Consider the following 24410-nt stretch of genomic DNA (forward strand, 5'->3'; position numbering starts at 1 on the left):
TAATGTACAACTTGTAAATGAGAGAAAAAAATTTGCAAGATATGTTGTAATACATCATCCTATCAAAGCAAAATAAATTAACTAAATGCAGAAATAGAAAAGAGTAAAGACTTCCACACAATTTATGTATTAACAATTTAAACCTTTGCTCTAAGATCTGATGTGTTAATAGGAATTGCTCCATTGAATCCCTGAACATCAATATTTAGTCTGTACTCCTTTTGCTTTCCTTGAAATTGTGAGCTAATATAAGTGTACTAAATCACAGCTAGAGAGCAAAATGTCCAGAACAGGCAGAAGGAAAAAAACCCAGTATCTTTAACAGCAATATTCCTGAAGAACTCTGGTATGGTAGCACTGCTTGCATTTTATTTTGGATCACAGCCACAGAACAGCTAAAGCACAGCTTCTTTTGTAATCATTCTAAATGGGGGGAACTGCTCATAATAGTAACAGGAAAAAAAAAGCAATGAATTTACTTGGCAATCTTAACACTTCTCAGCAATTCCTTGTACTGTCATGTTTTCTAACAGGTATTCATGCATACATAATATATAGGTCTTTGTAGATCTGGAAAGAAGGAGAAGTAAGGGATTTGATAGCTAGAAAGGCAAGTTTTAAATTTTAAATACTGTCAAAGTAGGTTAGAAGTGTGATGTGTGTTTTATCATCTAACCAAGCACTCATGTCTTTCTGTTTTAACCTTTTTTCCTGGGCAATATAATCACCTCAGGCAGTTTAAGGTTTAAAGGCTTTAGCCAATGCAAAAAAAAAAAAAAAAAAGAAAAAATTAAATTAGCCTGGCATTTGTTACCTTTTTTTAAAGAGTTGAACACTGTCTGTGTTTTACAGACATGGCTTTATTATGCTAGCTGCATCAAATGCAGAATATTAATCAGACTGTGAAGCTCCACTAATTATGTGCTACATTTAAATAACTTAGATTTTGTTAAGTGGCACGACCACAGATATTGTATGCATAATCTGAGTTTTGAGTCATTTCCTTTTTCTTGTCTGATTTTATTCTACACAGGAAATGACAGGGTCATTTGGAAATAACTGCAGTGAAAGATCAAAAAGGAAACTTGATTGAGAACACTGTATAATTGCCTGTGCTAGAGAAAAAAAAAATTCCAATGACTTTACAACCCATTGCTATAAGATTTCTCTGGAAAACACACACTGTGGTTTCCCTAAAAGGATATCCATTACAACACTGAGTACAGCTTTTATTTGTTGTAGCTGTATCTCTTTTAAAGAAGCAGATCTTCTCCTGAGAGCGCTGGGCTTTTATTCTGCAGGTAATTCTTTCGGCACACACACTCGCTGAGCTAAAGCCATTTCAGGGGAAGCAAATCAATTCTGTTGAAGCAAGTCATTTCACTGACTCATCTCAAAGTGTTCATTTGCAAAAGGAGATAATGCTGTAATTAAGCTCTTGGAACACTGTGGTTCTTGTTATTTGGACAAATCTGGCCATTACAATTTAGAGTGTCCTGTTCCAAAAGAACAGGCTTTTATTGCTGGAGCTAAAGGAAAACTTTTTAGACATTAGCTGCACTCAGCTTAGAGTCAGGATCAGATCCAGCTTTGGGCTGTGGTGTGTCTGCAGTGGCTTTTTAAAAATTTTTTTGGTAAGACACTGGTCTACGTAACAGGACAGCAGCCAAACTTTCAGCACAAATTTACTATCTACTTTCAGCATATGTATTTCCCAGTTGATCTCCTGTTCCTTGAGCAGATGCACTGCAGGGCAAGGGACCCCAGGTGTGCTCCTGCCTCAGCCACACACACCAAACCATGGCAGCCCAAAAAAACGTTCATCTAAGGGACTGCAAAATAGAAGTAATGATCTCTTTTATGCATAAGAATTACTAAATAAAACAAAGTTACAGCAAAATAACTTGAAGTCTATGCTGAGTTCACCTCTCCTCACATTTTAACACATAAAGCAAGTGCAAATAATATCATAAATTTGTATGTGCAGCTTCAATACCTTAAACTTTTACTTATTGAAGAACAATGCATCACCCTATCAAAATGAACTCTTAACAGAATATAAGTATTGATTTTCTTGGGTGTTGGAGTGTAGTTGGACAAATTAAAAGCTCTCTGCCATGTAGCTCAGAATACAAAACAGATGGATTAAAGTGAAGTGGCACCATAGGTAAAAAAAGGCCGTGAAGGAGTTGCAGCTAAAGCCTGTCATGTAGGGTTTTGTGACAGTTGTAGCTGCAGATGGCACTCGCTGCTTGGATGGATTATCACCAAAGCCATTCCCTGAAATCCATTCCTACCATTGCCCAGAGGTGCTGGTACCCTCAGCAGAGGTGGTGCTCCCTGGCAGAGCCTGCCCAGGGCTCCCCTGTCCTGCGGCTGGGACAGTGCATGATGACCCCATCCACCCAGAAGGGAGTCTTCAGGAAACACAAACACATTTCCTTCAGGCTAGTCTTAAACCTTCTGAAATTCATGATTCAAGTTGACACAAGAATTACTTAATTAAAGCCTCATTAAAATCGATTTTACCAATTAAGAAGTGCTAACCACCTATTGATCTGATTACCTAACACAAAAACCCCAGCCTAACATTGTAATGCTGAAATTCTCCTCTACCTTTGTATTGACAGCTTTGTCATCTATTTCATCATAGACGGAATTTTAACCCACCTAGTAAATGACAAGAAAAATTTCCAAATATTTGCATCCATGTAAAGAAAAGTAATTTTATAATATGGCTACTTAAAAGCAACATGGAAAACAATTATCCCACATCACCAGAGTCAAAATACCAGCTAAAAGTGTAAAGGAATTTTTCCAGTGCACTAATTTTAACTTCATTATGTACTGATAACTAAAATATAAGTAGCATCAAAAATAATACACTACTGTGCCCCTCTGGGCAATCAGTTGACTCCTAACACAAATTTAAAATGCAAATATTTTTTAATATGTAATAACAAATATCCTCAAAAAGCACAACCAGGCTAAAAGAAGGTTTATTTGATAAATTGAACCTGTCCATTTGATTAAAGGTCACATTTTGCATCAACACATTTTCTTATGTATTTTTTCATGTGTAAGTTAGAACACATGACAAAGTTCATTGTGAAGCCAACTAACTATTGTTAACTGAATTCTTTCAAAATGATAATTTTCTAGCTTGCTTCTTTCTTTATAATCACTATAATTAACTCTTGGTGGTTACAGCAGAAACAGAACTCTGTACATGCACATGCACACATGTCTGTTAGGGCTGTGGTCAGACTAGGCATGGCACACAACATTTTCTGATTTTCATTGCTGATTTTAAAGCAGAGTCAAGACTCACATTGCTAATTCAAATTACATGCATCAACTTACAAATACCTACACAGAATTGTTCCTGATTTAACACAACTAACGACTTAACCAAGCAATGCATTTACACTTTTTTGAGATCCCAAATTAATTTTGAATATGAGGATCAAAACATCTTAACTTGCGCTCTTTAATCAGCCGTTTTACATTAGCAATGCAGGGATGTTGACATGAAGTTGCTTTGAGCAATATAAAACATATGCCATGGTGCACTTGTTAAGGAACTCTGCATAATGAGTTCCATCTATATAAATGACTCACCTCATTACTTATCACAGGTTCTTCTCTACGACCGTGGAAGAGGTATTCATATGCTTTATAGTGTTTAAATAAGCTGAAAACCAACATAATGTAGCGTAAGTTTTTGGAAAGGTAATAATATTACAAGTTTTGTTAAACAATGAGTTACCCTCCAGCATGGTAACATTCCAAATTTTAAAAAGAAACAGTTGTTTAACTTCAGATACAACAAGCAGCATATTTAATTTGCAGGATTTATTATCAGATGGCTGTAGAAAATACAGTGTGATACTTAAAAATACATCCACTTAGTCCTTATAAAATTGAACTCTGAGAAGACAAAGTTCTACTCTAAAAAAGTAATTCCTGAAACACTTATCACCAGGATACTTGCGCTTTTATTATCAGCAATAGCAGACAAGGAGGAAACAAAGCCAAATCAGCTTTCAGATTCTGGGATGGGCTGCCAGTACAGGGAGAAAGTTTGATCTTGGAACACCAAAACAATAAAGAATAGAAGTATTTATTCTCTCAAGGTCACTTTGCAAAAGCAATGTAGTATTTCCTCAAAGAAAAACTAAAAACCAGATTAACACACAGCAGTTTTGCATACTACAACAAAAGTAACTTTAAATAGACTTTGTCAATGGACTCAAATATTTATCTCCCTTAAAACATGTATGGCTTTCCACTTCAAGTGTTTCAAATAATTTTCTTTGTTTCCTTTTCTAACAATCAATGATACAGCGTTTATTTAACCAAAAGGTTTGTTTGTCACAGTCTCTTACTTGTAAGAGACTATGTAAGATTGTAAGTTCTTCACTTACAATCATGATACAGAACTCCTGGCTTCTCTCACATCATTTTGACATATGATTTAAAACACTGCTCTGTGATTTCATAGCAAGTCCAGGCTGAAGAATGATTCCAATAATTTATCGCTGCCCTGCCTGCTGTATCCAGGAACGGTACAGCAATATTTGTAGGAACATCTGTAACTGGTTCCTTGTTTTCTGGCTAGGGACAGGACTCAGGTTCTTTTTTTGGGAGACCCATCAGTTGGGTCAGCAATACCTTTGGCTTGGTGCTGGCAAGGCCCACCTAAGAAGTCTGGCTGCCATCAGCTAGAGGCTGCCTTCCTACAAACCCAAAGCACACAGGCACTTAATTAAGTTCTTATAGTATTTACAATTTAATTTAAGCACATTTTTTATTGCAGCACTTCACCAAAGAATTCCTGACATGTTTCAGTAGAGACACAGAAATTATATTTAAAGAGAGTTCAGGACTTAACCTGCAAATAATTCACACTGATTTATGTAAATATATGTTCCCTTTCATACACACCGGTAATATGGTAAAATTCTAACAGGGACTATTTGAAAAAAGACAGAAAATATTTTATGAATATCACAGACACACAGGAAATCAGACATATATCCTTCCAATTGGATTGGTAGAAATTAATATTTCAAATTTGTTCTCTTATCCTAGTGCTTTGGAAATAAGTCAGATTTACAGCACCTAAAAGTCAGGTCTTTTCCTTCCCCTTCCTCTCCAAATGTGTCGTGATAGTCTTCATGGACTATATTACAGGTACACATAATTTAAAATATATACCCAAAAATATAAGTAATTATTTTTGGCATTACTGAAGTTTATGTCTTTATTTTAAAAATTATCTCTTTTCAACCTGGCACTCCTAATCCTGTATGAAGGAAAAAATTTCTCCATTTAATGGTCTTGAAATCAAATTACATAAATCAGACATCAGCATTTATTTAGAAAAACAGTGTCATTTTCTTCCATCAGGCATTATACAAAATGCCCCTTATTGTTTCAATTTGATGTGAACAATTTAAAAATTCCATACCAGTTTCTAACAATTACACAGAAATAATTTTACTTGCGAAGTAATATTGTTAAGAATAGGCCTCTTATGATGTCATATGAGAATCTGAAGGTGATGAACAATGACATATTTCCCCAGCTCCACTGCTTCCTAAAAAGAAAATGTCAGGAGCTATGTTGATGTGTGTTTGCCCAAGGAGACAAGATAAAAAGATGATAACTGTCACCTTCCACCAAACCTAAAGGTGTCATTATAGTTACTGCACAGTTTGTGCCAATGTGGTTAAGCATTTGTCCCTGTTTCCATTATAAATCCCGTGGGTTTACAGCTCATCTGTAAAAATGTGATCTGAACTACAACATGTCATACTGTCTCGAGTCGAAAAAAACCTACAGGCTTATCATTTAAAATTAAGCAAGAAAAAATGTATTGAACTAATACATTAATTTGAATTGTAATAAAACTCAACCTATTTCTGAGTTCATAAACTTTTAAATGCACCCATTTAAGTGTGCCAATTCCATTCTTATTTAGAAAAAAAATATCCCAGTGAATGAAATAATGGATTGCATAAACTGGACACACATGATACATTTCAGTGTATGTGTGCACTTCCACAACATTGCCACAGCACCCATTTGTAATAAATTGAGCAGTTTGGACATACAACCATATATTTGGTGGCCAAAATACCATTCTCCTGCTAAAGTTTTGCAGCTTGATTGTATTCCTGCCCAGCTAATACTTTGGTTCAAAGTAGGATGGAGCACCTAATCTCCTGGATAAAATTCTTCTGACTGTGAAGGAATTACTTCATGGACAAGATATCTCTCAATGGATAATTTACACACGAGTTATAGACATGCTATTTGGAAAGAACATTTGTTCCATATAAATATACAAAAGACAGACAGGAAGGCAGAAGTAAAAGGAGTTGAGACATCTTAAATGCCAAGTTTCCTTTTAGTTTAGGGCTAGTACTTGGCAGGATATTATTTTGCCTTGACTACAGAAATCTGAGATTTAAAGAGATGTTCCCATTTCTTATGGGAAGAACCTTAAGTGGTTTATATTTTCCATGAAAAAGAAACAAAAGAGAAATCAGAGAGTAGGAGAAAGAGATCTATTTTATAGCCTAATCATAAGAGAAATTGCCTGCAATGGGTTTAAATCCCCATCTGAATCCAAGTACTCTAAACTGGAAGGCTAATAGCTACCCTAGCATTTTGCCTTTCCTCAAGAGAAAATACTTTTCTGCACTAAGGAAAACACTCTCAGAACTCCCTCTTTGCTGTGTTAAACTTTTCCTACAGAACAGTCAGAAAATTCTGAGCAAATCTACATATGGATCAGCCATGACCTCACTCAATTTTCATGCCCATCTGCCACAAATCCCCCCACCCTCCTCCACCCCCATTTGGGTCAGAAAATGGGCTGGCTGAAGGGCTGCAGCTGCATACAGTGGATGAGCATATAGTACAGGAGTAACTTATTAATTCTCCATCTCCTTGCCCCTGACATTCATGGATGGTTAAACAGCTTGAGAACCATTCTGCCCACCATGTGCTGCAAACAGGGGTATGTCAGTACAGCCACTGCCTTAACCATGGCATTCCTGTAGAAATGGGATGCACAAATTACTATACAGGAAGAACTTTATACACGGGCATTACTGTTGCTATCAGACTCAGTGTCTTTCTCAAATAAAGAATTTACTGCTGTTTGCATCTCTTTCTGTGTCTCTGTTTAAAAGCTGAGACCTGTCATAAAACCTTTTCATATACATACTGGATTTTGCTGATTTTTAAATGCAACATTTTTATGATTCCTATATGATCAAAACCTTAATTCTGTAAGTACAAAACTCTAAATTACTTCAGTCCACAATAACTGTCAAGACCATACAAACACTTAGAATAACAGAGTCAAGATGAGATCTAAATAAGATAAATAAGATCTACAATTTCATTCAGATGGAATCTAAAGGTAGCTTTTAAAAGCAAAACAAGATTATTGCCCATGCATCACTCTGTTTTATTTATCACGTCAAACAAAACTCAAAAGGAATATTTTCAGCATAATCTCACATTTTTACAAACTTCCAGTCTAAATTTATTTTTTGGGCTTTGACATCTGAGGCCAGATCTTTATTGCTCCTGGCATATTCTCTCTTCTTTTTCATGATTTAAAGTTTGATGTTTGCAGTATGTTGGCACAGTAGGAAGGTATCCAGAAAAATAACAGCAAAATACTAGTAGTACTAGTAGTAGTGTAAAAATAATAATAATTTAAAAATTGTTGATGATGTTGTTCTTATTGTTGCTGTTATTTTATCAGTCATTTCCCCACTATATTAGATTAATGAAATAAAAACAGATTTTGTAGAAATAAATACCTGGTAACCAAGTAATCAATGATTGCTTTGGCTTGCTCAATGCTGAATAAATTTGGGTCATCTCTTTCTTCTGACTCAGTTTCTCCTATTCCAGTCATTGCTCTTCCAAGTTCTTTTAAATTATCTCCCAAGGTCATATGTCTGCCTGCAAAGTAATTCCGAAGAACAAAAACCATGGATAAATACAACAAGGTGGGATGGGGTTTTTTGGCCCATTTTAATTATAAGACTTCTTTAAGTTTTAGTTATGACCCACCACTTAAACTTAAAAGCCAACAGCAATCAAATGCTTCTTTTGCCATTATTCTCATCAATAAAGTGTCCATTAAAATTCCACTACAAAATCACCACTCTGCCTTCACAATGGAAGGATCATAATAATGGGTGTTCAAGATACTACAGCTTCACCTCTTACCTATGCTGAGAGAACCACAGGCAGAATATGCAAATTTGAGAGGCAGAGTATGTTTTTATTTAAAATAGCCTACTTCTTATGAATTGTAAAAGATTATTCTTCTGACCATGCCTCTTGTAAAATAAGCCATTAATGCAGGAACAGATATTAAAAAGGGCGAAGTTTATTTTAAAGTGCTTACAGTCATAATAGATTAAACATGAATATGCATAAGACCCTGCATGTATCATCAAACTTGGAGACATTTTTGCATCCTTCCAAACCAGGTAATTACTTTATATTTTACCCTGGAAATCAAAACCAAATGCCACAACAAGTTGGAATTAGAATTTAAATTCTGTTTGATAACTGTCCTGACAAAGAGGACAATCTGAAATGTATCAGGGCATGCTGAACCTATAAAAAGAAAGGATTCGTCTTTCTGATTTGCACACAGTGTCTGCCATCACTAGAACCATTGGAAATTAAAAAAAAAAAAAAAAAAAAGCTTCAAATACAATTTGTCTTTTCCTTTTATGTCTAAAAAAAATCTATAGAAAAAAGAAAAAAAGGGAAATATCCACCAGTGGTGAAATAGATTTATTTTCCTCATTGTTTTATGTCTTTTCTGATACACTCCTTGGGTTTTTTTTGTACAGAAAATAAATTAAAATACTTAGAAGACTTATTTTCTTTTATAGTTTTGCCCTTTAGTGGTACAGTAATCAAAGGCTTCAAAATTCTACCTCACTCATCAGTAAGAGAGGCAGCACAATATAAATAACCATGTGGGAAGGGACAAGAAAGAAACACAGAGAATGCAAAGGAAATAGAAGCCATAGGAAATGAGGAAAAGCAACAGAACCAGAAATACCACCCTTTGTAGGGAAATGAAGGCACATAGCAGGATCACCCTGATCCTGAGTCTGTTGCCAACCCATCCAAATTTTCTCTTTCCTCTGCACACCTGATTTTCAGTCCAAACCACCTGTCTCAAGAAGACTCATGCAGCACTTCTGTGAGCTAGGGAGTACTTTACCCTCAATGGACAGAAGAGAATCAAATCATGTAACTCATTCTGACTCCCCATCAAGCAAGGCCTCCAGTTTTCATTGCTGCTTTACCAGCCTTAAATGCATTTCCACTACCCCCCTTCTCTAAATCCATTCTTCCTGCTAAATGCTACACTTGCTATTATGGCCAAGTCAGCTTAATTCTCCAGGCTGACTGGGTCCAGGGCAGGGAAAGGAAAAGAAAGAGTCATTAATATAGACAACATTAGAATTTTGCTTTTAGATGAAATGTTTGGTAATTACAAGAAAATTTATCTCAGCCCTGGGCTGTGAAGCAAATATAAGAAGTTTCCTGCAAGCATATAAAAACTACACTTTCCTTCTCTAAAAAACATGTATATCTTAGCCAAATCTAAATGGATTTTCACAGGACAGCAAAAAGCAAATTCACAACATTTGCTTGCCAAACCTTTATCTTTACTTCAGAGCACCAGGGCATTAGACCTGTTAATAAAAGAAAAAGACACAAAATAGGTTCTTTTTCCCACATACTCTGTCTGCAAGCCTACTGAATTGGTTCAGTTGCAATTTGACATAAAAATTTACCAAAAGCAGACAGGGCCATAGAAAATTTCTTAAGCTTAAAGAGTTAAAAGTTTGGCAAAACATAATGCAATGAAGATGACATTCCTGAAAAACGTCAGTCAGTTTTAATAACTGGTGTGCTACCAGCCTGTCGCGTACACATGTATTACATGGTCTCATAAAACTAATTTCTGACAGGTTTCCACTCTGCTCCATTGTCACAGTAATATAGTTAGCATATGTTAAGATACTTTCTCATTGGAGACAGGAAGGACAACTGGAATTCCAATGATCACAAAGCACGTACATATTCTGACAAAATTCCAAGTCAGAAAGGCCCTTGAACTAAATGACAGTGAAAGAGCATAATAACTATTATGAGCTTGATTTTAAATGTTCTCTTTTGAATGAAACTGCTGAGTCCTTTCACTCTTCCTCTGGGATGGACTTTCCTCAACATTCACCTTCAAAGTGAATGTTAAACAAGCATTAGAATCTCTGACAAAGAAGGTTTTAGAGGACAGTGCTACCATTTTTTTTCTAGCTATTTCATTCCCCCTAGACCAAGCTTCATGCTTTGTGGCAAATTTCCTCGTAACCACCAAGTAAGACTTCGGAGCTACAGTCCTTTCATTTTTCATCTCCATGAAAGGAGCTACAGTCCTTTCATTGTAATTTTTCATCTTCAGCAGCAATGCCAGTTTACTTCCCTCACCAGTCCTTAGTTAACATATATTCTGTGGCAGAAGTGCAGCATTTGCCACATAGGAAGCTGAGAGTTGACCTCCAAGGATAAAAAAAAATGTAATTCACCTGCTGTAATGCTACAGGATATACTGAATATCTCAAACAGCAGAGAAATGTGCCCACGGCTACAGCGAGTCAGTCACTGAGAAAGCTGGAATTGGAATTTAGGAGCTCCTTGCCCTCGCTCTACTGTAATTATTATTTATTTTACCATAGCAAAGAAAAGGTCTCTTCAGGACCTGGCCCATTTGTATGACATATTGTACAAACAAAGAATGAGGAATATTCTACTCAAAAGACTTGAGATCTGCCAGTAAGAATTATTTTCAGGCATAAGGTCTAACATACCAACATTCGAGAGGAAAATAAATAATTTCACAATTACTTGTAATTAAATATCACTTTATTAAAATGACTGGGAAACATTCTTGACTTCCACTTCAGATATTTTACAATTCTTAATTATACTTACTGCTGAGGTTCTCCAAGGAGAAATTTAATAGATCCATGAATTCTGAGAGCTGGATAAGACTGAAGTTCATTTCCTTAGCCCACCAAAATCCTGCAGTATAATAATCTAGTAAAATAGCTTCTTTCAAAGATGTCTTTAATTGTGTAAGATTCAGAAATTCTTCCATCTTCCTAAAAAAATTGCAGAGTAAAATCATGGAATTTAAAAATAAATTACAGATTCCAAAGTCTTACTTGGTCTGTATGCAATTATATACATAACATTTCTTTAGTTGCTATATTATTCATATGTGCCTATGTACATAATTTCTTGAATTTAGCTACATCAATTCCTAGATTACAATTATAATCAGAGTATCAAAAAGTAAACAATTACCTGCAAGTTTCAGCAAACACTACTAAGTGTTGAGATATGACTAACAAAAGAAAAAAATATTAAAGCATTACAAAACCAAAGAGAAATACATTGAAAATTCCAGAGGAAAAAAAAGTATTTCAGGAATTGGTTTGTGGGATGAAATGACACAATTAGTCTCCACTTTCCACTAGCATGCTTTTACTCTGATTTAGATAGTTTTTTAAGATTTTGTTTACATTTCAAAGATTATTTTTCCCATGGCCTTTGACGAAAAATTACATTTGAAAATTAATGTAAATAGTATAATATATAATTACTGAAAGTAGTTAAAATATTTAGAAGTTTAATTGCACTTCCATAATGGTCAAAACATTTAAAGAGCCTTATCCCATTTTATTGGCACATGATGAAAATTTTTCCACTTACTTTAACTTGCAGAATTTATGAAAAAATACACTCCCTTGTAGGAGGCCATACTCTTACTGACACATTTATGTCTACTCTATCCAAACACAGAATTAGGTACATCTTTTATAATAACTGTGTGCTTTTTTCCACATGAAGAGAGGGGACTGGGCCTAGGATTTGGTTGCAATTCTTCCAATATAACTTTGGCTGTGTCTCAGGCAGTTAAGTTTTACATTAAAGCAATCCTTGGTTTCTTAAGTCCAGCTGAGGACACAGGTGCCAGTGATCAGAGTTTCTAGTCCCCTGTGAAAAAGCAAGGTCTTCCCAAGCCCTGCTGCCTTCTCATTCCTTCCTAAGGAGGTGGAATTAATCCCAGGACATTAATCCCAGACCTACTGATAGCAGCCATTAGATTTTCAGGGGTTCCACCAACACAGTACAGACGCGCTGTCAAAAGAGATGAGTTTCTTGCTTTAATTAAAGCCTCAATAGCTAACAGAGTAAAGCATATAATCCAATCAGTTTTGTTTAAAACATGTATTCCTTTGTTCTGCATGACAAATTTGTACGGCTGCACACATGCAAGTCGGTTAAAAACACTTAACTTATGTCCTGGAATAGAAGTGGAACATGGCCAGCTGAACTTTCCAAGGTTTGAAACAGTCCATATCCTCTCTCTCTGAAGCTTCTGCCAACTCTGTGTTTTCATAATCAGAGCTTCTCAGGGATTTAGATTTTCTCTGATTCTGCTAACAATGCCAGTGCTCATCTTTCCAATATTCTGTAAGGCATGTCACTGACAACAGTATCTGTACATCACTGCAAAATGATGGGGCGATTAGATTCCATAGTTACCCTCCCTGCTTTTTCTTTCTTCATAGGGCTCAAGTCTTACCAAGATGGACAGCAGTACAGAACTCCTTGATAGATAGGAATGCAGGACATTAAAACTCTCACACTGAATCAGATCTATTCTGATTTTCTAACTTGAGCTGTGGCCTTCAAACTGCTCTTGTAATTAGACACAATGCACTTGGTAAACAAAATTTTAATGTTGCTGCTAAGCTGCTTAGTGTGCATAAAATACCCTGTAAATATGCTCCTTCCAGTCAGATGCGGTATATACTTTACATTCCCCTTGTACAGCATGAATATATAAATACATATGTGATCAGCTGAGACTAAATGAGCATATGATCTTTCAGTGCTTTTCTTTTTAATCTTGATGAGAAAGTTATACAAAGAGTTGTGCACATTAAGCACATTTTAGTCTCCATGAGTTGTACACTTTAGTCTCCTTTAAATTTAAAGAGGCCTATTGTGCAGGAGAAAACAGGAAAGGAAAGAAATTTTTCTATTATTATTTGATGGTGACAAATTTTCTTTTCAGATTTCTTAAAAAAAAAATTCCAGAAAAACCTTTTCTCCCTAGAATAGTGACAAATAGGAGGAAGAGAATGTGTTTAAGGAATCTTTTAATCTCTATTAAATGGTTACCTATTCAGAGGAACAAAGCTGGATTTTATATACCCCCCACCTCTTCCTTCCCAAACTAGACCAGCAGCCCAGCCCTTTGGCTTTCAATTCCCTGCTAGCAGACAAAAGCGCTCCTGAGTAATTCTTGCACTTCTGAAATGTCTCATCTTTCAAATACAAATCTGGAGTCCCAGGTTGAACTCCTGGCCTCCTAAATTTAGCTGCTATTAAACCCTAATAACAAGGGAGAGTGTTGGTACAGGAAAGACAAAGGCAGCATGACATCAGAAGTCTTTGGCTGCCTCTAGTTTCCCCAGTGCACCATGATGGTGACCTACTCGTGCCTTCTTAAGCTTTCCATCCCTTGCTGAACTTTTAAGACCTTTTTGATTCTTTGATAACTCATGTTACAGAAAAAAACCTTAAATATTTTAGCAAAAAAAGTTACCCAGTAAGACTTACCAAAACCAAAGCTCAGTATTGGTCTACTCTTACTTACATCTTAGTATTTTGTTTACAGCTTATTTAAAGCTATTGTAAATTCAGAAACACGACAAAGTGAAATACAATTGTAAAAAAAAATAAAGAGTCTAAGCAAAATTAAAAGATGTAGGAAAAACAGTAAACCAGATTGGATCTGAGATCAAAAGTGTTTCTGCCATCTTTTCTGAATGATGTTAAATATCAATTATTTAACTGAACAATTAAGTTAATGACATAGCAATCACAAAAGAAATCTACAAACAGTCTGCAATTTTTATTTTGTTATTATATGGGTTCCAGCAGCTGTCACTGCTACTTACTTTTCAACTCCTTCCAGATTTTCTTCTGACAAGGCAGTTATTTGGGAAAGAGAAAGAAATGTCCTATTAGTAATCCTTTCCCCACCTATATCATCCTGATCTTGGTCTTCATCCTGATCTCGGTCTTCATCCTGCATACACATACATAGGAATGTAATTTTTAAAATGTTTATTTTATTATGTCAGCAACTTATCTAAATAACATTTTTATATTGAGGAGGTATGCAAGGGATTAATTCAACAAATGCCAAAAATGTAAGACAGCTGTAATTATACAGCAGTAACACAATACCTTAACACATTCTCACTAGAGAAAAGCTGGGCAGATACATGGAACATAGTATTTTTATCATAAATTCATATGGGAACACACTGACATATTATGTGCTGCACAAAACTAAATTAACTCGCAAGTAAAACCAACAGAGATTTAAAGGTGCAAAAGAATCTATGAATCTAAATTTGACCAACATGATACTGCATTGCACAATAATTAAATTTTAAAATTAACTTTCTCCTAAACATATTATGAGAATAATCAAATATTACTGTGCAATTTACTCTCCACCATGTACTTGATTGCATTTTCAAATTTACTGTCCACATTTTCTCCTTCCCCTAGCAAAAAAAAAAAGTCCAAGATGTTTGCTGCAACAGAGTAATACACAAGGATCTGACACTACTGTTCCTAGGAAGGATGTACATAACAAATAATTGGAATTGGAATTGTACATAACAAATAATTGGAAGGGAATAACAAATTGAGCATGAATTAACAATGCAATGGTCATGGTCATGGGATTGTGCTCCAGTTGAAAGGGATCCACAATGGGCAGCATAAGGAAAAATATTTCAGTATGAAAATACGTAGCATTAGGACAACCCAGAAAAGACAGAGGAATCTCCACCCTTGCAGGCTTTCCAGACCAAACTGGACAAAGCCCTGCTGGGCACTGGGTGCTGGCTCAGCTCTGATCAAGCAGCTGAAGCAGTCCCAAAATGCCTTCTAGCCTCCTGCAGGGAGTCTGCCTGGCCTGACCAGGCAAACACTTGTCACAACTTGCTTCTAGCAGGTACACTTGTACATCTGCAGGACCTGGGGTTCAGAGAAGTGCAGCAAGGCAAAGCCTGCAGAATCCTGCTTCCAGCTCATACAGGGAGAGTGAAGCAGAATTCCTGACACACACTGATTTTTGAGCCTGACCAGCTCTGCTCTGAGCTGATACTAACTCATTCCAGTGCGGACAAGGAGAGCCCCCAAATAAAGCTACACTACTCCCCCTGCTGCTGCCGAGCTACAAGATGCACTGAAATCCTGGGACTAGCTGAAGAACCACCACACACAGGAGGGACTAAACCAGACTGCGAGCAACAAAGAACATTCATTCAGTAGACAGACTATTCTTCTCCTCTCTAATTAAGTACTTGAGTACTTTCACATATACTTCAATAAGAAAAATCATTGTTCCCAACTGCAAACAAGTCAATCTCAGATACAGTATCTCATCAGACCAGGAATGGAATAAACAAAGGTTTCCTTCACATAGTTAAAGGCATGATGTTAGTTTGCTTTTATAAGCAGTAATTTAAACAGCATAAAAAAACCACTCTTACAGTCAGTAATGCCACTATAATTGAAGCTGCAGGTAAAAAAACAACAGCATTACCTCTAATATACAATTATTGAAAGACATATTTCAATAAGAAGAAAAAATATAAATGCTTTCCTGAAGTGGTGTTAGAAACCTGTTGAACATGAGATTCTTTAGAAGCTGTGGGGCTGAATTAATTGAATACTGATATTAATGTTTTGGAAACTGAATTAATGCTCATCCCTCACTTTCTCTTAGGATGTTCAATACATAGAATACTTTAGTATTTACAGTGACCATGACTATATAAATTACATATGACTGGTCAGTCAGTCAACATCTTACTAGGTGAAATTGTTAGTAAGGCAAATTGTTAATAGTTTACAAGCAGTTTAAACTGAAGAGATAGGCAGCTGCTGTAACTCAGTGTTTTAGATAAGGCTCCATAATCTGCACATCAAACCACAACAGTTCACAGGGCAAGGTGAATGCTTCTCAAGAACCATTTCATCACCTGGAAGCTGGAACAATATTCCCAGCAGCAACATTCCCATCAATGTATTACTGGTTTTGTTAATGCTCTTGATAAGGATGGGGTCTGAGCACCACTGTCCACTATAACAAGCACAGGTATCAGGTAAGAAGAAATACTGTTACAAATGACAGATGAGGAACTATGGGAGAGAAAGAACATTTTTTTTTTTTTTAAATCAGCAATATTTCTGTAATTTAAGGAAGTATTGAAGGTCCATAAATCATTTAAACAATCCTGTGTTTATAGACAGTTTCTGTTTGGGCTGAACCTACACACACACTTGACTAAAAGCTCACAATTATTTTGATTGATTACTTTTGTCTCTTTAACCACTACTGAAAATACTGGAGATTGTTTTTATATGCGTTCACTGGTGTCAAAGAATGTACTCTTCATTTTAGTGTTAAGTGCAGTGACTGACTGAGGTAATCCAAAGTGAGTTAATTCTAGTAATGCTGTCTTCATGTGTCAGGAGAAAAACTCCTGAAACCAATCCTACCAATGCCCATTCCCAGCAGTAGACTGCCTATTTAAATACAGGCCGCTCCTAGAGAATTATTTGATATGGTTTAATTTTCCTTTGAAGGATTTTTAGCTGTTCTGAATACATTACTGGCTGTTCAATACATTACTCCAAATGCTGTGGGCATCCCTTGTTAACAGCACCAAATCAAAATACCAAACCAGACATTCTAAAACAAAAGAGTAAGATCTTCCTAAATCTCTCAGTCAAGGTTCACAAACCACCATGAAGCAGGAAATAGCAGCAGCAGAGTGATATAGTTAAACAGCAAATTGCAAAAACCCTCTGTGTTTACAGGGGTGGGGAAGAACTCTCAAAACCCCAAACCTGTACTGAGTCACCTCTGGCTAGGAAAAATGCTCCACTACCTGCAGTTTTGGTGAGGGCCTTTCCAGAGTGGCCAAACCCTGAGACACAGCAATTGAAATGTGCACCAGCACTCCTGAAGAAAAATAAGCTTATCTTTTGGGATGAGCCTTCTGCAGTGGTTGAAGATAGCATTTGCATTTGTTTGACAATACACCACCACACTTTGCAAAATCATGGCTTCCAAAAACACAAAGGGAACAGCTTCCTAAATCTTGTCAACTCTAGCAAATACTCAGCGTAAGGAACCCAAGATCCTGCTCTCCTCACCCTACCAGGGAAATCAGACTGGACTCAACTTTCCAGTAGCTCATGTAAAGCAAGCTCAGCTGCTCTGCCTGGGCTGACAGCAGAGCAGATGTACCCTGGAAGAGCGCTGGATATCAGCTACAACTCTAATCAAAATGGGAATGAAAACAACCCAACCAAACTACACCAGCAACACAGGCTGTTATTTGTATTATTATACACATTTTGTTATCAAGCTGTCAAATGCTTCAGCAGCAGCAGAAAATCCTGAAGCTTTCTACACAAATAGTTAAGGCAGAAACAGAAACACATTCACTGTTCCTGTTTGTTTTTAAAAGGCCCCACTTGTCCACTCCCACAATATGAAGTTAAGATCAATAGTTGCTATTTTTAGCCATAAACATTTCTTTTGTCATCAAACAAATGAGGAAATAAAAATAGCAGCACTCATTTCAACTACCTTCAAAATGGAAATATGCAGATGTGTCAAATGCAAAAGAGAAAACCTATAGGCAAAGAAAGCTTTCAAGGAACACTATAAACATGACAGTGTTCTTCTAATAACAAAGTATGTTTCAAAAATGCCACAGTCCATATATCAAGATTTATGGTTAGCCAAACGTATGATGACAGTAAATTTTAGTCATGTTTTCACAGCTGCAGACCACTTATGAGAAAAATGTGGTTAAAAATAAAGCAGCAGCAAGACTTGATAAGATCAGTATTCAGATTTTCTAACAGACCTTCTCCTGAAAGTCATTACAAGCTCTAACAATTATAAAAATATTCAATTTAAATCAAAAAGAATTGTCTTAAAATGTAAGAAGTTATAGAAAGAAACAATACCAGAATACCATGTTTCCTACACCTTATGGACCATGCTAAGCTACCTTCAGCCAAAACTAGAGACTTTAGAATGTGATTCATAAAAATACACAATTCCACAGGATTTCCAATAAAAATAAATCATAAAGGATAGACAGAAATATCACAAAGGTAAGCTACTGTGTGTAGAACAAACTTCAATACATAAGGAACAGAAAACTCGTGAAAAAAAATTCACTGAACTCCTCTAAAGATTCTTTTTATAAAGCCATGAAGTAAAAACTACAAAAATTTCAATGGTACATTTCAAACAGATGCAGAATATATTTTTGACAGCCTGTCGTGTCCCATAGAGCACACCCTGTGTCCTTTTCCTGTGATCTGACTGCATTACCCCAGTGTTACGCTGCTCCAACTGCCAAAATATTTATGGAGAGTGCTAACGGAGAGCACTGTGAAAGATGCATATATTTTCCATAAAGCATTTAGAATACTTAGCAACACATTCCACTTGGAAGAGGGTTTATTTATTTAAGGAAACCTAAATGGTAAGCTTTTTACTGATAAAGACACAATCATGAATGACACTGGCTGAAGGCTCTTAATCACTCCCACAACAGTCATAGCAACTTCTCAGCCAGTGGAGACAACAAAGCAGTTCAAGCAGAAGAAAATTATCTCGTAGTAGCTACAACTACATAGACAGGCTTGAGGGAGAAATTCTGAGTTGATGCAACACCTCATACATTCTTGGGAGGAATGAATTTTATTCTTATATCTCCTGACAAGCAGCATGAAATGATTTGCCTGTCAGAAATCACACGTTTGTCAACCAAGTAAAAAAAGGAAACAGGAAAAAAAACGGAGGAGGCCAAAGACAAGCAAATAAAGCAAATATTAATGCAAACACTGTGGATTTGTAAAATCCTCCAGAGCACTTTAGCTACCTAAAGCAATGAAAGGTGAGAAATACAACTGTGATATTGCTGGAAGGAAAGTGTAAGCTTGCTTCCACTTCCCCAATGCTCTTTAAAAGGAAACCACAAGCCTTTCCCTCAATAACCAAAAATTAGGAGACTCCTACCACCACAAAAAAGCCCACTATGGTGGTTTGACCCAGGCTGGATGCCCAGGAGCTGACCACAGCCTCTGTGTCAGCCCCCTCCTCAGCTGAACAGGAGATAGGAAACATAACAAAAGGCTTGTGGGAAAAGATGAGGACATGGAAAGGTCACTGACCAATTACTGTCACGGGCAAAAGGGTCTCGGCTTGGGCAGAAAAATAATTCATTACCAATGAAATCAGAGTAGAATAATGCAAAATAAAAACTACGTTTCAAAACACTTCTCCTCTCTTCCCAGGCTCAATTTCACTCCCAATTTTCTCTACCACCTCCCTGCAGGAGCACAGGGGGATGGGGTAGAGTGCTTGCAGTCATTTCATCACATGTTGCATCTGACCCTGCTGCCTCACACTCTAACCCTGCTCCAGCATGAGAGGTGCCCCCCACTAAGGAGTCTTCCATGAACTGCTCCAACATGGGTGTCTCTTCCACCGTAACCTCCATGGGCACAGCTGTGTCACCATGGGCTGCAGGGGAGTCTGCTCTGGCACCTGGAGCACCTCCTGCCTCTCCTTCTCTGCCTGGAGGACTGCCTTGGTGTTTGGAGGACTGTCACTCTCATATTCTCACCCTCCTCTTCCATCTGCTGTTGTATGGCTTCCTTCTTCCCCCTCCTAAATCTGTTATCCCAGATCTCTGTCTCTGGTGAGGTCAGCCTTGGCCAGCTGTGGGTATGTCCTGGAGCAGTGTGGACATGGGAGAGCTTCCAGCAGCCTCTCATGGAAACCATACCTGTAGCTCCCTACGACCAAAGCCACACAAACCAAACATACCCAGAAATAACCGTACAGAGGCGGTGGGAGGTCAGAGGCGGAGGAGACAAGACCAGAAGCAGCTCTGGGTGAGGTGAGACGGGTGAGGGACAGGCCCGGCTGGGCTATGCCAGCCCAGGCTCTGCAGTCTCTGCTGGAGCAGCCACCTCGCCAGGGCACGCAGTGTCTCTCCACTAAACTGACTGGGGTGACAACAGTGACACAGGTGTATTTTTATATGTACACATACATATTTACACACACACACACACACGGCATTTTAAACACCACACCCTCTTCTACACAAAATCACAGAATAGTTAGGGTTGGCAGCGTATTACTCTGAAGGTAATACAGTCCATCTCCCACCTGAGACAGGGTCACCTGGAGCAGGTGACAGAGGAACGCATCCAGGTGGGTTTCCAATGTCTCCAAATGTCTATCTCCAGAGATGGAGACTCCACAACCTCCTCCGCCACCCTCCACATGAGGAAGTTCTTCCTCATATTGAGGTGGAAATTTCTCTATTACGGTTTACGGCCACTGCTCCTCCTGTCACCGGGCACTACTGAAGAGACTGGCACCATCCTCACGACCTTTGAGACATTTAAATATATTGATAAGACCCCTCTCAATCTCCTCGAGACTACACAAGCCCAGCTGCCGCAGTGTCTCGTCACAAGCGAGATGCGCCAGACCCCTCACCATCCTTGCGGTCCTTGGCTGCAGCTCAGCGGGACAATTTAACACAAACCGCTCCCGTCCCAGCGGTACCTGCAGGCTGTCGGCCATGGCTGCCCGCCGCCGGCACGGCCGTGCCCGCCCCTCACCGCGCCGCTCCCCTCAGAGCCCGCCCCTCACCGCGCCGCTCCCCTCAGAGCCCGCCCCTCACCGCCCCGCTCCCCTCAGAGCCCGCCCCGCTCCCCTCAGAGCCCGCCCCGCTCCCCTCAGGGCCCGCCCCGCTCCCCTCAGGGCCCGCCCCGCTCCCCTCAGAGCCCGCCCCGCTCCCCTCAGGGCCCGCCCCGCTCCCCTCAGAGCCCGCCCCGCTCCCCTCAGAGCCCGCCCCGCCCCTCAGAGCCCGCCCCGCTCCCCTCAGAGCCCGCCCCGCTCCCCTCAGAGCCCGCTCTGGCTCCGCGGCCCCGCCCTGCGTCTGCTCCTTTTTTTTTAATGAACTTGCAACAGTAGTGAACTAAAACTACATCGAAATGTTTTCTCTGCCAGCTCTGCATTGCATGCAGCAGCAGTAATTCAGAGTAATAGCAATTACACGCAATATCAAATAAAATGCAAGCATTTGGTAGATGAACAGTAATGAGAACAAAGAAAGAGGTAACTTACTTTGTAGAGTTTATGGATGTGCTGAGGGAGCTGCTATGACAAAACAACTTATTTGCAGTGCCTCACATGAAGCAAGGACCTCCCGGGATTTTCTGCTACTGTTTCAAGCTCTGCCACTGCTTCGGAGCAGTTTGCCACCTTCAGAAAGTTGTCATCCTCAGTTTCTTAAAATGTGCAAACCACCAAGTACAGTACCTGTGTCCTAGCTGGGGCACAAGAGACAAGAACATGCCCGTTACCCATTAAGTTTGTGATGTATAGTGTGAGATTCAACAGGAGCGTCTGTCGCTGCTGTTCCTGCTCAAACACCCTGACCCTCACTGACATAGGTAGACCAATTGCTCTTCCAAAAGGAGTCAGAAATCTTTGAGGTTCAGAGAGCTGAATCCTGCCGTGTTTTGTAGAATTATTCATAGTATTTTAAAGAAATAGACACCACACTGTGAATTTTAAAGAAATAGAGCCCACACTGTGAATTCCTACAATTTGTACTGTGCTCTGTGGCTGCTGCACAGCTGTGCTACTGCCCCTTTTACAGTGTATATAAATCTAACCAAATAAGAACATTATGCAGAGATGCAAACACTGCACCTAGTAAGTAGGGAATTAAGTGTGATATTTGGATGCAATGTAACATTGTGTATATTCATTATTATGTTATCTAGTTGGTAACAGATTCTAGACTTAACCCTGCGTACCTCTGGAACTGAAAGTGCCCATTGACTTCCGTGAACATTGTCAATGTAAAAGACTTGGGGGCTTAAAGCCTTTATAAAGATCTAATTCTGTTTCTCGTGCTCAGTATAAAAGGACTGAATTCTCTCTTACACAAAACCTGAACTGAGCAGGTGATTGAAGCTGAGCACTGATTGAAGCTCAAACCACATTTCCAGTTGTGAGCTCCTAAACTTCCTACTTTTCAATTTAGATTTTTAGATAGTTGGTGTCAGAAGGCTTAGAAATAGAAAAAAAAAAAAATTCAAGTGTCGCATCAAGCCATGCTGTCTAATTTCATGTGGATCCTTCATATTTACAAAACCACATTAATGTGTATGTGAATATTTAAGGTGGCTTTTTGATTTCCTTCAAAAACTTGTAAGTGCAACACAGAAATACTGAATTTAAAACACTGACGTAGTCCTTTCCTACTACAGGTAACCATGGTAGATTTCCTATGATTTCTAACCATCAAAGAGACTCTAGGTTAGAGAACAACAGAGCTCTTTCTCCACTGGTGAAGTTCTGTTAGATGCAAAGGTTTCCTGAAAGTGTCTGTTATTTAATATATAAAATATGTCATTGAAGCAGAACATATTTGAAAATCTGGCTTTACAGCGTAAGTGCTCTTCTATTTGTCTAAGAAGCAACCAGAGTGAAGGTTTGGGAGATGCTCTGCCAAGACTGGTATCACTCAGTACATGAGGACTGTGGAAGGAGCACCTCTTTACCTTCTTTGATTAAAGCTCTTTAGCTGATAGTGCCTGGGCCACCTCTAGCCTGTACAAGATAGCCACCACACAGCCCACTAACACTCAGCCCTGGCGGGGGCTGGACAAAGAGCTGAATGTTCCTCTTAATTTTCTTCAAGTCGCCAAATTTTCATTTTGCTAATTATGCACCAAAGCATCACCAATATAGCAATTCCACAGTGCTCGCTGCACAATGAACTGCATGGCTGTCTTTGTAGAAATACTTTCCTCTTCATCACAATACTCCATCTTTTGGGCAGGGAGCAGGTTCACCTGCATCACATAAGTACAAGTTAAAAGAGGAATAAAGGTCACAGCTGCAAGCAAAGTTTTGATAGGACAGGCCACCTGCAATTGGAACACAACCAGCAGCTGCAAGTGCTCCAAAATATTCCACTGGGTCTTCCAAAGTTTTATTAATCAAGGTCATGCAGTCTGATTTTGTTACCCATTGCAGAGATCCTGGCATTTCAGGAATAAATGAAACTTATTAATTTAAGAAAAGGAATGAATTTTCAGAAGCTACCTTTTACAAAGCAAAGGTTTTGTAACACAAAACAGGCCCACAGAAACATCCTCCTGTTGACAGAGATCCTATAAAAACATTCAATTGCAAACACGTTTCCAGTCACTTTTAGTTAAGCATCACCAAGCACAGTAATTAGCCATAGGCAAATTCAGGATGAAAAGCAGACAGAAATTCCTAGCAGAACCTTGCTTGTTACATCAGCATCAGATGGACATATAGCTCCCCTGGCTGCCAGCCCTCATGACAACAAATTGCTTATACTCATGCCCTGTGGTACAAGAATTGAGGAAAAACCATGGGCATATGTGGAGGACTTGCACACAGTATTTGGGTTTGACCCTCCTAGTAACAAATGAGTAATTTGTGAAAGCAACAGGATATTTGTGCTATGTGACTCTTAATAAAGAGCCCTGCATTACTGTACATGGTGCATTAACATAGTAATTAATCATCTCCTCCTGGCTCCTTTATAACATTCTTTGCAGATAGTCTATCCAGGGAACAGTATTCCCTCTAGGTGATGTTCTTCTGTTTTACATATATAGATACACACCTTCACAAAAAAAAATTCCGGGCATGATTATGCACTAAGAAAAGAAAAAGTTAAATTCCAGGTTGTCAGGGAAACTTGTTTTTAAAACAAAAAGATAATTCTGCCATTTCTCAGGCAGTATCCAATTAAAATGAGATACAGGTAGGAGAGGATAACTGCTCTGGTGTATCAACAACAGGATAGACAGAGTTCTGAGTTGCTTAGGGAGAGATGCTGTTTCTTTTTTGCTCACTGTTTGTCAACATAATCCAGCTCAGTATCTCTTCCTGCCTGTTTAAAATAGGTAGGCAAATTTCCATGTGATTTGGCAGTGATTTTGAGAGACTTGTAATGTTAGTACTCTGCCCAGCAATAAGAAAGTCCAAGTTAAATGTAGCAAATCATAACTTTTCAATTATTCAAAACAATATGCATACGGAGAAATGAAAGTAATAAAACGTGTATTCCATCAAT

At 38.3% G+C, this 24410-nt stretch overlaps 1 protein-coding gene across 5 annotated transcripts in view; it reads right to left on the reverse strand.

Moving 5' to 3' along the window:
• Positions 1-21549, reverse strand: part of CABCOCO1 (ciliary associated calcium binding coiled-coil 1) — a 51549-nt gene extending 30000 nt beyond the window's left edge. The window contains exons 1-5 of one of the 5 annotated variants that reach the window (XM_072930924.1): positions 21407-21549; positions 14103-14233; positions 11059-11228; positions 7848-7992; positions 3622-3694 (exon numbers count right to left, since the gene is read on the reverse strand). In XM_072930924.1, the coding sequence (XP_072787025.1) occupies positions 3622-3694; positions 7848-7992; positions 11059-11224 (384 nt within the window). In that variant the 5' untranslated portion in view covers positions 11225-11228; positions 14103-14233; positions 21407-21549. Of the gene's footprint in view, positions 1-3621; positions 3695-7847; positions 7993-11054; positions 11229-14102; positions 14234-20773; positions 20939-21406 lie in introns of those variants that run through there. The other 4 variants (XM_030275763.4, XM_030275764.4, XM_072930923.1 and 1 more) reach the window with 4 other exon arrangements.
• Between the last annotated feature and the right edge of the window lie 2861 nt (positions 21550-24410).

The sequence above is a fragment of the Taeniopygia guttata genome, chromosome 6 (genome assembly GCF_048771995.1).
Source record: "Taeniopygia guttata chromosome 6, bTaeGut7.mat, whole genome shotgun sequence".
Classification (NCBI taxonomy): Eukaryota; Metazoa; Chordata; class Aves; order Passeriformes; family Estrildidae; genus Taeniopygia; species Taeniopygia guttata.